This window comes from Plectropomus leopardus, chromosome 21, assembly GCF_026936395.1.
Source record: "Plectropomus leopardus strain MGB_pleo_1.0 chromosome 21, ASM2693639v1, whole genome shotgun sequence".
Lineage (NCBI taxonomy): Eukaryota > Metazoa > Chordata > Actinopteri > Perciformes > Serranidae > Plectropomus > Plectropomus leopardus.
This window is the reverse complement of record NC_142196.1, coordinates 16,939,313-16,956,544: the sequence shown is the minus strand read 5'-3', so window position 1 is coordinate 16,956,544 and position 17,232 is coordinate 16,939,313. Positions and strand designations below refer to the sequence as shown.

The 17,232-nt window shown below is 41.3% G+C and overlaps 1 protein-coding gene across 2 annotated transcripts in view; it reads right to left on the bottom strand.

Annotated features, from left to right (window-relative positions):
- oxsr1b (oxidative stress responsive kinase 1b) overlaps positions 1-17,232 on the bottom strand; it is a 53,201-nt gene that overhangs the window by 23,743 nt on the left and 12,226 nt on the right. For both annotated transcript variants that reach the window (XM_088071864.1, XM_042510308.2), the window contains exon 3: positions 9,144-9,252. In XM_088071864.1, coding sequence (XP_087927990.1) covers positions 9,144-9,252 — 109 coding nt within the window. The remainder of the gene's footprint in view (positions 1-9,143; positions 9,253-17,232) is intronic.

Sequence of the window (17,232 nt, the reverse complement as noted above, 5' to 3'; positions counted from 1 at the left end):
TGAATCAGACTGTGGGTAAGCAAAGACCCTTTTCCAGTTTCAGTTAGATGGATTCTATTAACGGAAAAAACAAATGATATAGCATTTTTAAAACAAAAGTCCTTCAATCATAAACATGGGAAAAAAGAAACCAATAGCTGATAGAGAGATATCAGAACATTTGTTACCATGTATTCTTTGAAGGGTAAATCCTCCATCAAAAATAATTTATGATACACAATCTATGATATTAAAAAGTTATGTCAATATTTACAAACAGACAACTGTCATAAACAGCAGCAAAACTTGAATTTATGATATCATTCGAGGACATTTTTTTGGACTTGCTCCATTGACTTTAAATTATACTGACTTTGTAAGCTCACAGGATTTTTGTTTGAGGTTTTCCATTCTAATTAGTTTCATTTGGGTGTTGAGCTCACAGCCAGTAATCAGAAAATGTGCCCAGTTAAAATCGGCATGGCTGCTGTAGTGTCATGTCATTACCCGCCGTCTATAGAGCAGCTCCAAGTTTTGACTCTTGATGACGACATCATTGCATAACAGTCAGTCTCTCTGCAGTTCAGCTTAACTTAAAAAAAAATCAAAACTACAAACTGAGCTGAGGTTTTTTATTTGCTGCAGTGTGCACGTGCCTTCAGTGCCTTTGGAATTAGCCAACGACTGCGTGAAAGATAAGTGTGCAGTCGAGGTTACAAGTTCAACTGCTGCTTTGTCTTCAGTTGCCCCGGCTGAATGGAGGGCTACCGTAGCTGTGCTCACTGACCTGACAGGTCACCATGTCTCCCTCAGCCTGGCTCCTGCTGAATAAAAGGAGCACTTTGGTTGAAAAGTCAGACTGCTGTCAGTGTGTGATCTCCTTTGTGCCACTTTCCACAGAATAAAGAACATCTCTCTGAAAAGAGGTCCAGTATTTGCATTCGGTATGACAGAAAATTGGGCGACACTGGTGAACGGGGGACAAAGCAGAGAAGCAAAAAGAATGCCACTTGCTTGTCAAGCTGTATTGTGCTGCAGTGATACAGAAACACACTGCCACACTGTCTGTCCCTCCCTCACACACCCTCACACACACACATACACACACAGCGGCACTTGCAAACAAATGCTGGAAATGGCCGTTTCAAGGTCCTGAAAGACTGTCCGTGATACAATTCCAGGATTAAATTGATTGTGTTTTAGCAACACTGCCAGGCTAAGGGTGCAGATATATCAATTTGCTCAATCACTTCAGGATGTCCTCGCCTGCAGTGCTCAGAAGAGCTCAGCACTACCCAGGGGAGCCGACGATGATGGCCACCTGAGACTAGACAGTGTTATTGCAGAGCCTTCGCCACAGCACAACACAGTGGCAGAGTGAGGGGAGAGTGAGGGAGAGGCGGTGGGTTCAACGGGTTCGTCGTGCGGTGACAGCGCACGAGCATAAATGTGATTCAGCAGTGCGGGAGAGAGACCCTTTCAGAGAGAGGACAGATGAGGAAAGGCGGGAAAAGCATGTGTGTCTGAGTGTGTGAGATAGTGTATGTGTGAATGAGTGAATCGGCAAGAAGCGAGAGGAGAGTGTAAGGAGAGTGCAGCCTCGTGTCTCTGATGTGACAGCTCTTTGAAGCTCATTGAGAAAAGGCAGCCTGTCTGACGTTTTTTTTTTTTCTTCTCTGTTCTCCCTCCTCTCTCAATGCCTCTGTGCTCAGTCTGATGCTCATCTCCTTGTCTGAAATGGTGGGAGGGAGGAGAGGGAATGACAGGTGACAATGGAGAAGGTGCTGAGGGAGGGAGGATAAGTGAACACATAATAAGTGAGTCACAACCGAGTGAGGGTAGGATGTGGTCCTAATGAGCCAACAAATGAAGGTGTGATGAGGACGTTACAGTGAAGATAATGTGCAGAAACTTATCTTTGCTCACTCAACTGGATTTTAGAAGTTAGAGCCCAGCTTAATCTATAACCACTAAAGGAAAAGTTAGACACTTTGGGAACTAAACATATGATTTCTCACCAAAAGATGGATGAGACGATTGATTCTGACATCTAAAAAGAGAGTGCTATCCATCTTCTCATCCAACTCTCGGCAAGAAAGCAAATATTCCCCAAAAAGTCAAACTTTTCTTTTAAGAGAAGAAAGAAAATGTGGATAAAGGAAGAAAAATAGTGTATAGTTCCTTCTCCAGATGAGTCTCCTTTAAGCTGAGGTGGCACTGAGCGGAGAACACACACAGCATGATGTAGGCTTTGGGGGAGATCACTAAATGCCACTCTTGTCAGCCTCTTTCAAATCCATCTGATTGAACTCTTCACGCCTCATTAGGCTGCTTCAACGTGCTGACACTGACTGACAGGTTAACAATCCAAAAGGTTCATTTTGCATGGGAACGACGACGGCTTCCAAGACAAATGACACCTGTTGGCCTGGTTTGAACGGCGCCTGTCCAAGCTCCCAGAGGAAGAGTTTATACAACTCACAGGGGATAAATTAAGTCTTGACAGTGTGGCATACTGTAGAGCATGCAAAAAACTCTGGGAAATGCCAAATCATCATCGCGGTTTCATGCTGGATTAGTCAAAGCTCAAAAGGAACTCAAACAAAACTTGTGAAGGTGTTAAAGTCATGAATTGAACTTCAGCCTTTAGTTCTCCTGGTCAGAGCGGGAGGTTTGACACTGAGCGAGAGGATGAGAGAGTAAAAAAACGGAGGAAGTGGACGAAGAAGATGAGAGCTAGTGCCACCTGTGCTAAAGGCCGAAGGGGAAGGCCAAGCAAATTTAGAGGGGGAGAGGAAGGGCGGAGCATGGGAGAAGCTGTGAAGAGGCATGTGAAGAGAGAAACAAGGTGTAGAAGAGTGGACTGACGGATTTAAAGATGTCTGTTTTCTTAGGGGAAAGAAAGATAAGATACAAGAGCCAACAAAGGAAATTTAGCATGTCAGCATCTAGTTTCATTTATGCTCCCATTATGTATGAAAATAGTTACGTCTGTTTCAAACATAGCAAAAGTCCCTGCCCTCATACTTATTTTTCCTTTAAGAAAGGCATACATCCCACCAATAGATGGAACTAGAGGACAGTGTCAAAAATTTCAGACAACAAACATGGCGCTGGTGGAGGAGACCCGTGATAATATACCTTTAAACTGGGGCAGCGTTGGTCGGCGGTCTGCAAGGCCATTAAATACATTACGACATGTGGACGGGGAGTTCTTCTAACTATATTACTGATTTGTTCTGTTCGCCATTTTTCAAATATCTTCGTCGTCTCCAAAAGTCAAATTTCGCTACGCTACACTGCCCCCATGATCTCTGGTGGTACTGCTCTGATTTATCTGTATCCATAAGCTTTCAGGACACAAATATGGACAAAATGTAGATGAAATAGCACTGTATGGACAGAAAGCTCCATCTAAACTAAAGTAGAGCATAAATTTGCCCTTAGGGGTGTAAATCACATTATAACATGATCCGATATTTCATTATATATATTTTCAATGGATGCTCATAGTGACTATCTTCTTGGGAAACTTAGTGGCCTGGGTGTTGGTCAGCAGATTTAAGAATTAGTGTTTAAAACTATGGTTGAGAGAGTTTTTACTTTCCACCTTCCTGCCTGGCATAGTCACCTAAACTGTACATGTAGGACTTACCTTTCTAGGAATGGTTCAATGGCAGGAAAATTTTTGGCAAGTCACAAAAGCCCTATGAGACAACTTTTTCCAAAAATTTTTTAGGTTGTCTTTTGTGTCTGGTGAGCTGAAAACAACATTTCCACCCTGGTGGACAAAACAGATATATTCTATTGATTTTTGTTGGACAATGGTGCTATATCTGCTAAAATTACAATGATTAGAAGGTGGGATTTTGATTTGACTCAATTCAGGGGCCTACGGTCAATATGAGTTGATATAAAAACATTTTTTTTGTCTTTTTCTTGACTGCTCACAATGATCTACCCAGCACTAGGCTGCTAGCACTGTTTAGAAAGAAATTGCACTTGGACAGCAATGGGGACATGGAAGTGCCATGAGAATTTCAAAAGAATGGTGTATCTTTAAGATAAGGATACGTATCAATGCTTTGCCCCTCTGCATCAATCATATTGGATCATCAATGATAGAATTGATCCAAATCGATGTATTGTTAAACCCCTTGCTAGAATTTCATTGTCTTCATTCTGTAAACCTGGAGTCACCAACAAAGCTTCTTGTCAGCATTTTGGCAACAGTTAAAGGCCACATCATGATGTGACAAATCCACTGGCTCCAAACTTGACAGAGTCTTTTCATATGCTAAATCAGAACAGTCAATAACAATCTGCCTTTAGCTAGATTCCACTCTGAGTGGCATTCGATTGAGCTCGGCAGCAGTGAAGTCACTTGGTGAAGGCTGCACATTAATCTCCTGGGAACACATTCCTCCGCTTGCTTTGGCATGACTCATATTCTGTCCCAGTGGGTTTCAGTGGATGTCTCTCCGATGTGTATTCAGTCAGTGACGGGCTATGTGGCGCTTTAATGAAACAGTTGTTCACATGTCACATTCAGAACAGGAATTTCCTGAAAAGCTCTGCACTGTGCACCTAGCACTAAACTTGGCTCTACAGGTTTGGCCTTAGATGGATTTGCCAGAAAGGAGAGCAGTCTCAATTGGTGATTAGGGTTTTTAGAGAATTACTCATTTGAATGAACAACGTATGACATTAAGTCACAAAGACATGATACCTATGAGGCATTGCTTTTAACTTACTGTTAACAATTTGCAAAAAGGGCTCAGTAGTTCAACAGTGTCAAAGATGACAGTAAGAATCGTACCTAGGAGATTGTCAAAACTTTAAACCCACTGATTCTGTGTAATATGTACCAGTATATATGCAACTGTGGCCTTTTTTGATGTTTAAGATTAACAATGTAAAGTCACACGCTAGATCAAAAATGATTCATGGCATGTTTCAATTGCATATGTCAATTATTTAGGCCCTGATACACAAGGCCCACAGTCAGTCATCAGTCAATGTCGAGCTGTAGGTGAGCGTCTGTCACCATAGTTTTTGCAGCATGTCCCACACTTTTGGCACTAGTTTGCTCTTGCTGCCAGCTTTTCGGCCAATTTAGCATGAGTTATTGGTGACAGAGTCGTCACAGCCCACTGATGAGAAAAATCACTCCGATTGGTAGATCAGCTCAGCGCACAAGAAGAGAAACAGAAGTAAGGAAAGCAAACAAATGACTAAACTCAAGAGGACGTGAGGTCGAAATTAACTTGTTATATTAGGTTTATTTTTAGTTTTTCTTTTAACCACTGAGCTCTTTAGAGGAACCAGTTTGCAGTTATTTTTGTTATTGTTTGCTTGCTTTAATAAATATAATTTGCTATTTCTGTTGTTAAGGTGCTAATTGGCTAACTAGCGTCTCTTGAATCCTTCCCGTTTGTCTCCTGGGTTCCCTTTTTGATTGATGGATACAGACTACTGCTCACTGTTGGTATGGAAAGTTATTTCCACTCAAGCAGGTGCAGAACGTATGTGCTAGTTGACCATGAGCTGTAGCTTTTGCATGTATGTTCAAGTGCAACTTTTTGACCAGATACAGTGCACACACAGCCTACATCAAGCAATACAACAAATAGCCAATAGGTATGTCACTGTTACCAGACGGCATTAGCGCTTGCCAGTAAAAGACCAGTCAGGTTCAGTCAAAGTGGGTATTCAGTCTGTTACTACTTGGAGCACCAGAAGACAGATATTCTTACCATTTACTCCTTTTTGTTTAGTTATCTTTTTGACATTTTTGCTTACTTGCTAGCTGGCCTCGTAAAATGAGAGTAGTGATTACCGACACAACTTCATCTGCTTACAAGATGCATGGAGAAGAGAAAACGTCTGACGAGATTAAACTCCAGCAACTGTCAAAACAACTTAAAGGCCACAGGCCTAAACACCATGGTCTAACAGTAAAATTGTTCCGTATAACTGCAAGTCTCGCTCCCTAGTTTTCACATATTGTAAAGTCCTACATGTGTTGTTAAGGTCTTATAGCTTACTTAGTGGGAGGACTGTCCTGTGCGTTGGGCCTGTCATAGCTGCCTCACACCAATTTGTAATACTATTTGTGGGTTTATCTTTCCCTCATTTTTTTTTCTTTAAATAAGCTGAGTTACTCCACAATCTATCCGCATACCCCACAGCAATTGCTGAAGTACGCACAGGGGCACAAGTATCATGCTGCATTGGTATCTGCCAATGCAACATGAGTGACATACCTACTATAAGTGGCATACTGACAGTCAACCACTAAGACACTGTATCTGCCAAAACAAGAGTAGCATACCATCAGTAAATTCTGTATTGGGGCCCAGTGAAATATTGCTTGTCAAGACATCTAAGGGTCTTGGAAAAGTCTACAAATTGTTTAGCAATTTTTCTGCAAAACACTGAGCTTTCAACTACAGCAAATGCAAAAATATTGTTAAACCAATGTGGTCTAGTCTAACAACATTCTACAACTGAATGAGACCTGTGCTATAGGAATGTGCTCCCCTGCTTCATCATAAAGCAATTTACAAACAAACCTTGTTGGAGCAGAAACATGTCAAAACTTTGTCAGCTCCGCTGTTGAGCTGTTAACAGTCTTTGAATAGCAGAAGACACAAGACAGGATGGAGCTGGAGGGTGGAGGGTTTCTTACGCTCCATCAAGCCAGAGGAGCAGACAGTGGTTGGCCTTCCTCTGAGATGGTATGCTCTGCCCTGTGGAGTCATGGTCTATAAACCCGACCTCATTTGAGGTCTGTCTCCATGGCAGACGTCGCCATGGCCATCATTTAATTACTCTGCACAATAAAAATCAACATCAAGGGCCTCTGTTTAACTAGGATAAGGGGAACGGGAGAGGCCATCTTAAGTGGTGTCAGCTCCCGCTGTGAGGCTGGCCGTCTGCTAAAGCGTCGCTTGGCGGGCACTGTGCCCCCGGGCCCAGCTGCAAGTCGGCTGCCAAGTGGCTCATGACTTGAGTGTATCCGTGGGAGTCAGGCATGCCACCTGGGCACTATCTGTTACAGTGGGACGCTGTTTACTCAGGGGCCCTGAGAGGAACAAGGGAGGGTAGAAACAGTGTAAATGTTTAGCGTGTGCAAGTATTTATGTACACTTGGGCCTGTATAATTAGTGTGTGTGACTGAAAGCAGGATTAAGAGAGAAACAAGTGGCTGTTTTTGACTCTTTGTAAACAGAAGGCCATTATTCTTATCAGGCAGTCTTCATCTCTGAAGACAGTGCTTGTCAAATGTTTGGTACAGGACACTTTAATCTGCACGCTGGATGAGTCTAGTAGCCCTCACAGGTCTGCAGCAAAAGCTCCTCTCCCTCACAGGCTGATCCAGAACCACAAATATCTCACTTGTTGGTTAAAAATAAAAACGAACAAAACAATAAGAAGCAGATGCAGCCGTTGTATTTTGAGGTCTTTCTCTCCATGGTGGCCTCCTCTTCATGCTCCTCTCACTAGTTAATTGCAGCGCTGCCAGATGGGTGCCATGACGCCGGCCCGCGGGCTGTTATTACCTCTGCCCTGTCATTAGCTCCTGCACTGTTACTGAGTTAAAGCCCGGAAAGAGCTGCAGCTCACATGGGACACAATGAGGATCAGTGCTGTCACATTCCCTACAATCACAGTTAACATCACCGGAAGAAAGTAGCCCAGCTCTTCCTACTGCCCTTCTCTCATCATGAGGCGCCCTGCCAAACATTCTGGATCCCCCAATAGGACTTATGATGATAACCATATTTGATGCATTCAAAAAGCTAATCGAACTGTTAATACAGTGCTAAAAGCGACTCTCGTTTTTTCCAATTTGTTTTTCCTTGTTTGTGTTTCTTGTGTCATTCTGTGTCTCCTCTCTAAATTTCGGACACTTTTGCAGGTCTGTGGATGCAGAACAGGTGAAACTCATCATGAGATTTTTTTTTGTCAGCAGCACATTGTAAAGCTCGAGTCCCAAGGTGGATAATTGATCAGCTGATATGATCACAGCTGATCAGGACAGATGGATGGATCAGAGGAGCAGCTGCTCCAGAGATGAGGGAATGCAAACTTTTAGACCTGGTGCAAACAACAGTTAAGTTTCACTTTCACTGCACCTGGTGTTCTGCTGCTCTGTGTGTGCCCAGCAGGGGTTTGCCTTATAATGTCATCCACGATAATATCAGTATAATTTTTTTATATAAGAAAATTTCACATCATGATAATGGCAATATTTCGACTTTTTGCGTCATAATGTTATATACAGCAAAAACAAACATGTTTTACCATCAGCTCCTAACTTTTCAAACCTTTTTTGCAACTTATTGCTCAAAGTTAACTGTCAGCAGCTCTGAGCAGCACAGCGGCAGCAGCACGTCGTCTCTCGCCGTACGCATTCCTGTCCTAATGTCAACCTACGTGACGGTTGCGGCATGTCAAAAAATAACAATATAGATATGAATGTGCGATTTTCATCGTAACATAACAGCCTGTCAAAATAAATGCAGGTCTATGTGTGTGTGTGTGTGTGTGGGGGGATCTGATCGCTAGTGCTGAGTGACACACGCCACAACACAAAGAGTGGAGGAGAAAAAGCAGTGCACACAGGTCCAGGTGGAGAGAACCACTCAGTCATTTCTATATATGTACTATTATTACATTCAAGATTTTGTTTATTTTTATTAAGGAACTGTTCAGATGTGTACTTTTTGATTGATTTTATTTTTTATGTAATATTTATATTTTCTATAGAATGTGACAATTAGTTACTGTTGTTGTTCACAAACTACATTTGCATTGACATATACAACTATAACACTGATTTTGTTGCAGTTGTATGTTCTTGAAAATAATAACAAAATATTCTTGGTATTTTGGTAATATCAGCAATAATATCACTACTGCAAAAATACCCTGAAATATTCAGGTATTATTTTACAGCCATATTGCACACACCTAGTGCCCAGAGTATGCTCTGTGCTCTGAGATTGTGGTTCCATGAATAACCAAACAGTATATATGTTCTTATAGCACGTCTAATGACAGTCCAGCTCAAAAAAAATAAATAAATAAATAACATGGCAGCATTCATTGTACAGATAAATGAATGTGTGGGAAACCCTGAGGTCATATGCACTTACCCCCACTGAGCAGCTTCATGACTAGCCACAGCTCATCCTTTACCACAAATGAGGTGTAGTAAGACACGATGTTGGGGTGGTGGCACTGGCTCATGGCCTGAATCTCTTTCTGTTAGAGGACAAACAAAATGAGAAAGACAGAACTCAATTAATTGGAAAGCAAAGTATTTAGATGATATAATGACCATCTGACATGACAGAGCTGGTGTAATCTTACACTTCACATAATGATTTGGTGGAAATGGATTAAAGCTGCATTTCCAAACTGGTGGTACATGACCCAAAAGTGAGTCATGGTCCACTCTCAATGGACCGCAAATGAACATGTTGAGACTGAAGTACAGATCTAAAGATTTTTTAAGAGCCTTATTTATCGCACCAACCAGTTTTTTCCAGTACCGCAACTATTTCATTGCCCGTTTCTTGGAATTATTTGGCCTTTTAACATGCTGTGCCTTTGCAGAGTCACTGGAATAATATGCACTTTTTTGGTTGCAGTGCTAATTAAGTTTTAAGTAATTGCATTTCTTGCATTAAATATTATTTCATTATGTTTTAAGCTAACATTTTGTTTACATATTGCATTATAATGAAACCAAATATGTGGTAATTTATCTTAGATGTGGACCTTGAGCTAATGTCTAAGGAGAAATCTGGACCACGTGGCTGGACCAGTTGGAAACCACTGGATTAAAGTGTTATTGCAAGGCCAATGTATTTTTTGAAATGTCATCACTAGTGTTATTTCAAAGCAGCAAACAACCATTTTTAAAGCCATTATCAGTTGTGGTGGTTGTGAAATGACCCATGAAACACAATATATATTTTCTTATGTTTTCATCAAAGACAGATAGTGCCGAACTATTCTTATTTGGCTCCCACAAGAAGGTGTGAGAGAAGCCTGGAGGAAATAAACCAAACACAGTCACAATAAATGTGTATGCCTTTAAAGCTGCAGCTATTCTTGAGATTTAGTGCAATACTCAAGATCCTAATGACGTCAGTAGACAGAAGAGAAATAGGCTAGGTCAATATAATGCACATCTATGCAGAAGTGAAAAAACAGCCGCTACTCAGCCCTTTATACAGCTGTAAGCTCTCTTTCCATGTGTGTGTGTGTGTGAGAGAAACAGAGTGGGAGCGAGAGAGAGAAAGTTTGGAAAGCAGGAGAGCTGAGGTAATGCTGGCACAGAAGTCTAATCTGTCACTTCAGCAACAGTCCTAAAGTCATTTGAGGATAGACAAGCTTCCTTAGAAAAAGAAATTCTGACTTCAGAGTTGGGACTTCTGATTCACGGAGGGTTTGCTTCTGTTTCTGCACTTACTTGACAAATGACCAAACCTGTTACTGGCGCTCCATACTAATGCACAGTATCTCTGCATTTGTGTCAATAGCTGCGCATATAACTGAAGCCGATACCGACGATACCAGTACGGTTAAAGTGATACTGTTACCAAGAGTATTTCAGTCAATACCCATAATGTGAATAGACTGTATTGGTTGGAGCTGCTGCTGCAGGAGTGTGAGCTCCATGCCTGGGACAGTCGTGAGAAACTGCCCAGCCAGGGCCAACTGTTAGTTAGCATCACACAGCAAACGTTACCTAAAGGTAATTAAGGGGTTTGGTGTGGGTTTGTGTGACCTTTAACAGCTTGGTGTTGAAGGTTAGCTGCTGCTGTGTTAGCTTGTGCTAACTGGTGTTAAACATTAATGAATGACTCTGTTCACTTGCAACTTTTAGTCGAATACGTCTGTGGTTGTCGAGGTGACGACATTTGTTGAAAACAGGAAGAGACTGAGTAGCTGTCCTTGTTAATGCCTCTTTAGTTTTTTATTTCAATGTCAAAACATTCTGGGCAAATGTTGAGCTGACATCAAAAGGAGACGGCAGCAACAGAAAGTTTGCTGATTCGACCAGGAGTCGGGACAGGGGATTAGAACCCAGCATAAAAAGGATGATATATATATTTATATCATTTGACTGGAGAATTTTTGTTACTACTTAGACTTACATTATTCTGTTTGTTACTATAAGGTATCAAATTACCCAGCCCTTAGTGCTATTGTCAGGAAAAGAGAACTATGATTTACCAAACTGAAAATCACTTCTTTTTTTAGTTGAAAACTCAAATACAGTCTAATTGAGAGTTGAAATTAGGTGGTGATTGATAGATTGGTAAATTAATTTACTTTAGGTTGTGCGCTGTTGGGTTAACAAAATGAGCTATTTGAAGATGTCACTTTGGGCGGTGGGGAAAATGTGATGGATACTTTTGAATATTCTCTGATATTTATATGCAATTTTAACAATTAACTGATCAATTGTGAAAACAATCTGCAGATTAATGGAAAATGAAATGAAATGAATAGTTGAATACCAAGTCCAATCACGAATGACATCCCTGCTTAAAAGGCCATAAATCAGGATGTGCAACATTTTTTTACATTTAGGGTTGGTAAAAAAAAACTAACTTAACATCAAAACCTCATCTAAGGGGGATCAAATTCAAATTCACCCTAATGTCTCAAGTTCAGAGAGGTTCAGAGTGTGTTTTGCATCTTATTACACATTTTCCCCTTCTTCCACTATTTGCGCTAAGCTATGCTAAACGTGCCAGATCTGCGGTATCTCTGTATTGGATGAGCTGAGGTGAAATCAATATCCACCCTCTTATCTAATTATGTGTTTCACCTCAAATGACCGCATTTACCCAAATTTCAGAGCGCTATTTAAAACAGCTTTTGAGTATTGTACCGTGACAGGTGCGCCACAAGGCTGTTATCTGAGGAACCTTAACGCTCCGGCTGAAAACATTTGTTAAAGGCATTAATCAATAGATGCTTGTGGGTCAAAACGTAAGCCTGATGTTCCATCAGCATAAATGCTTAGCTTACACAATGTGCATTAGCAGCAGTATGCCTGGACTGCAAAGTCATCACTATTGGACCCTCTGGCCTTCAGTGAGTGCCTTCGCCGCAAGGCAGGTGACATCATGACGCCATTTAGAAAGCACTTGACAAAAGAGGGTTAAGAACATGAACTGACTCATAATAAGGGTGGATACAGCCTGTGCATGAAACTGTCGTTGGACCATGACATGTATAGACATGTTTAAATGCACACAGATCTGTGGAGGACAACAGTGTCAGTCAAAGATTTTCAGAGCACTGGGGTTTCATTCAGATTGAGCAGCAACAGCTTTTTGACCAACAGGTGAGCCCACACACCGCACTGCTTCGAAACTAAAGCCGTTTTTGATTATCAAGCAGTCTAATAACTTCCAGTCTGTCGGGCCAGACGGCGAGCTCTGTGGGTCGTCTCCCCTATCATTCTTTCTCTGGATACTACAGGCTGAGAGAGAACAATAATGATATAGCCTGTTGGCTGCTAACTGGCTTCAGTGGAGCCTAACCCCCCCTCTGTTCTCAGCACAGTGGAAGAGGAAGGTCATCACAGCTCTGTGGGCCAGGGTAACCCCAGAAAAGAAAAACAATGGGATAACAGGGAGGATATCGTGCTCTGGCAGTTGGCAGGTTTTCCCATCTTTTCCAACAGACAATGTGTGAATCAGAGAGACTCTTTGTTGTGGGGATTAGGTCACTGTAAACCTATGCTGCAGCAAAGACGGTGGAAACGTTCCCATCACTCAAAGCCATTCATACTTCTTCTTTCTGTATAACCTTCAGTGTGTGACCTTTGACATTTACAGTAATTTTGCTTTGTGAAAATATTTTTGCAGGACATCTCAGTGCTGACTGGAAAACAGAGACACTAAAAAATATTTCCGCATGATGACACAGCTATGAACAAAGACAGGGAAATACTTCTTTCAAGCACTCTTTCTTTTGGCCTTTGTGTCTGCTTGTTGCAATGACCTCACCATAATAAACAAGGCATTTAGGTCAGTTACATTCAAACCATCTACCCTGCAAACCACAGGAGACACACCTATCTGCCACAACACTCAAAGCCACCTGCAATACAAATGGTTTGACTATCTCATGACTAAATATACAAGTCCGTGATGACAGCGACAGATGAAACACTTATGGGAACCTGTGTAGGACATCATTGTCAAGTGATTTTTAAATAATGGCCATCTGTGTTACACTCATAAGCTGCATACCATTAGCATAGTATATTCCTCCCTCCACACTAAGTGGAGCAGTCTAAGTTCAGAAAATGACATCACCTTATTATAAAGCATCCTTTAAAAGCAGGAAAAGACAATACTTAGGATAATTTAAGATGATATCTTGTCTCCTATCACGTTGGGCCAAGCGATAAATCGATTTCATCGATGATTTGAATATGTGGTTTAAGATGATTTTTTAAATTAAAAATCTAGATTTTCTCCTCTGCCGCTTCCCTTTGGACCTCTGTAGTTCTTAGTTCCCTGCCAGAGATACACACGCAACAACAGCAAGAGTGAATAACAATGAACAGTACGTTCCCAAATCTCGTCAGTCATTTGGAACTGGTTCGGTTGTGCAGCGTCAGATCTCGAACAAACCACAGTCCGCTGCAAAGTTTGTTTACAGGCTGCTGCAGCACGATCAATTTTTTTAACTTCTCAGACAGAGGTATGCAGCCGAGCCGGAGAAATTTGTCTCACTCCGAGATGCGCAAGACTGCATCAGCCCACAAACACCCGATATAAAGCAGCCAACATTAGTGAATGCATTTTCCCATGTGTCCCGTATGACAGGAAAGCGACTCAGTGCAAAGCTGTTACTGATGCAGTCGCACTGCATATCGCTAAAGATACAGTGCCCATACATACATTAGAAAAGCCTGGATTTATCCACATGCTGAAAACTATCCACCCCAGGTATGTGCTACTAAGCCGCAAGTATTTTGTTGAAGCTGTCCTGCCTCATCTGTGGTCCCCATCTATGGTCCAGAAATTTGAACACAACCAGTAACATTTTTTTTAACATGAAACTTTTGTTGATCAACAATGATTTTAGAATTAGTCATTTTCAGCGAAACTGCACAATATGCAATTCTGACTTGAAGTCCTCTACATTTTTCATTTTGCCTTTGTTAATTTGTATTGCTAAAATCAAAGCAACTTTTGATTTGAGTAATTTCCTTGTCGTTTGTAATTTGTTTTTAAAAGGGGGAAAAAAACATTTATAATCGTAGTTTGGTGTGAAAAAAATTTGATTTTTTATTTTTAGGCCATATCGCCCAGCCCTCTTATCAAGATATCGATATGACATGTATTGCCCAGCCTTATTTGAGTCCAACGAATCAGCCTCAGTCTCACCTCATTTTAAGTCAACACTCTTGCGTTGCCATGCCAACATACTGTTTTCCCTAGGGGTTTCAGAGTAAAGCGGACAAAAGTGAATTACAGACGAACTACAATGTTGGGTGATATTGAGAAGACAAACCATCTATATTAATCAATTTAGAAAAGCCATTGCAACGTCTACATTTTCTAAAGCTGTCACCATTGTTGTTATTAGTCCTTCTTGGTTCCGGTACACAGCCTGACAGCAACATTAGTCCCGCCCATGGCAGTGATTAGCTAATCAGTAATCCGCTGTTTCATATCATGATGCCAGATGAATCAGTCAGCTCAGTAAAGTGGGCAGATTCGAAGGTCTGGATCCAGGCGATACATACACCTGTTAAACAACACATGCCAAAGGTTGATATATTTTCTCTCAATCTTAACTTCATCTTTTTTGTGGAGGGTAGACCCAGCAGGCAGACTGAAGGCAGAATATTCAGATCAATAATATCAGACCAGACATCCATCCCCTCATTTCCACCCATCTAATGAAACGATCTTTCTCTCCCTAATGGAAATCACATTGGTTTTAGAGTCAGTAACCTCTGTCTGATACCTCTCCGACATGTCAATTCAAATTACTATTTTTTTTTTTTTACAAAGCACAAGTAAAATAGAGCATTGTGACACGAGTGATGCTTCTTTGGTTTAATTATTAAGCAGAACTGAAACCGAAATAATCTATATTATTCTGGGTCTACTGTATACATTTGCATTTATGTCCTTTGAAATCCAGGCAAAACACTAAACCCCTTCAGAATTTTTACGCAACAAATTCTACACCAATTCTCCAGGAAATAGACTACACCACGCCAATAGTTTTTTTAATGTTTTTTTTTTCAGTATTAGGGCCGATCCATGCAGTGTTTGGCGCATCGGAGGACCTTGAAACTGAGCAAAAAATAAATGACCTATTGTCACAAAGTGAATACAGTGCTGGGTCACAAACTGGTGCCACAGAATCACACTGATGGCAGACACACAGAGAAGCCACTATAGAAGCAATGTTACGTCACTATCAGTTACTCAGAGCCTAACACACACTCAGTATGACCCAATCTCACTGCAGCACGCACACATAAACACACACACGCGAGAAACTATTGAGGAACAGAGACACTGCCGATCTGCAATAGATGGGGAAACTGATGAATATGTCATCTTAATGCTGAGAAAACAAATATGCATCTGAATCACTTCCTCTGGCGTGCTTTAGAGTTCCTACACCATAAATAACTATTTTTACTTCAATACTTATAGTATCTTTATAAGCTCACTTTGATCTTTAGGTGTTTTCAGGTCTTTTAAAGCCATCAATTGTTTTTGTGTAGTAAATCAGCTATAACCACACAGAGATACTCATAATTTATCTCATAAGTTTTAATGAATAATTAAAGCCAATAGTTGTAACAACTGACTAATTATGCAAGAAGATATTTGAACTGCTGCACACAAATTGTAAACAAACCTCCTACTCATCTGATCCAGCTTCAGTCACTCAAAAGCGCCTGTCCATCAAACGTCTGTGCCAGGAATAACCACAACATACCACTGCATTTGGAGAGACAGAGAGAAATTATTGCCTCTCTGACATTTAAGAATTTCACAGGTGAGATTAAAGAACTACTTCTTTAAAACTCATGGCATCCTCTTTAAAAGCTGCTACTTCAGAGGAGCGATCTGGGTTCAATTTAATGCTTCCTCACCACTTAACTGGGTACCCAGCAAGCTGTGGAATTGGGGGGTAGGGTGGGGGGGACCGCAGGCAGGAAATCTGACCTCGCTGTATTCCATGTGACCGCCTGCTCCGAGAATCCGGGAGCAGCATTCCCCTGATTCATCCTCCAGAAATCGGAGGGTGGGGAAGGGTTGTTCCTCGGTCTAGTGTTGCCAGTGAGTAGTGAGAAATCTGCCAGTGATCTCTAGCCGTGATCTTCCATGAACACAGATAGGCTTACACAATATTTATTTCACACAGGTTACTTTCACAGAATTTGGGATGTTGAACTAGGAGCGAGGACTGGAAAAATCCATTAATCACACTTCTGGTTTAAGTTACAGCAGCTCATTTCCCAGTGTCAGACAAAAACCTGACATCTGGTGTGTGTGGTGCTCTGTAAGAAAAGGGCAGCTTCCGTGCAATTTTGCCGAAGCTAAGTAGTGTGACAAAAATAAATTGTGCATAAGAAACTCCTTGCCATCTCCAAACCCAGAACACAAGCCACAAACGAGCACCTAATCATCTCTATGTGCAGGAGTGTTTGATATAATCCTTCCACCTCTGGAGCACAATCATAAACCACGTCATACAGTAGATGATGTGCCGAGCTCCGGTAAAAGATTGCATTGAGGGTATAAAGACACCATACAGCCTGCAGGAAGATGTCCCACGGTGGTCTAATAGTTTCCTGGCAGTAAGTGGAGTCCTTCTGCAGAGAACAACCAGAATAGTGTTTGAAGTGACAGAGATGATTGGAGGGAGGGTTCGGAGAAAACGAGTAATGAAAAGCAGAGGTGGAACTAACTCCATCCACACGCGCAGACCGCAGAGACAAAGCCCTAAATGAAATCACGTGCTGTGAGGTTGTAGTTCCCTTTGATCACAGATAAAAAGTTACAAGGTCACAAAAATGTTCAAAGTCCGACTGAAATCAAATTCAGTCATCCCTTTAGGAGTCTAAAATAATGTCAGTGTGTTATTAAATGTAGTTATTTGCCTTTTTTTATAGAAGAAAAAAGGTCTATGGAGAAATAAGGAATACTCTTTTTTTTTATCTTGGCCGGG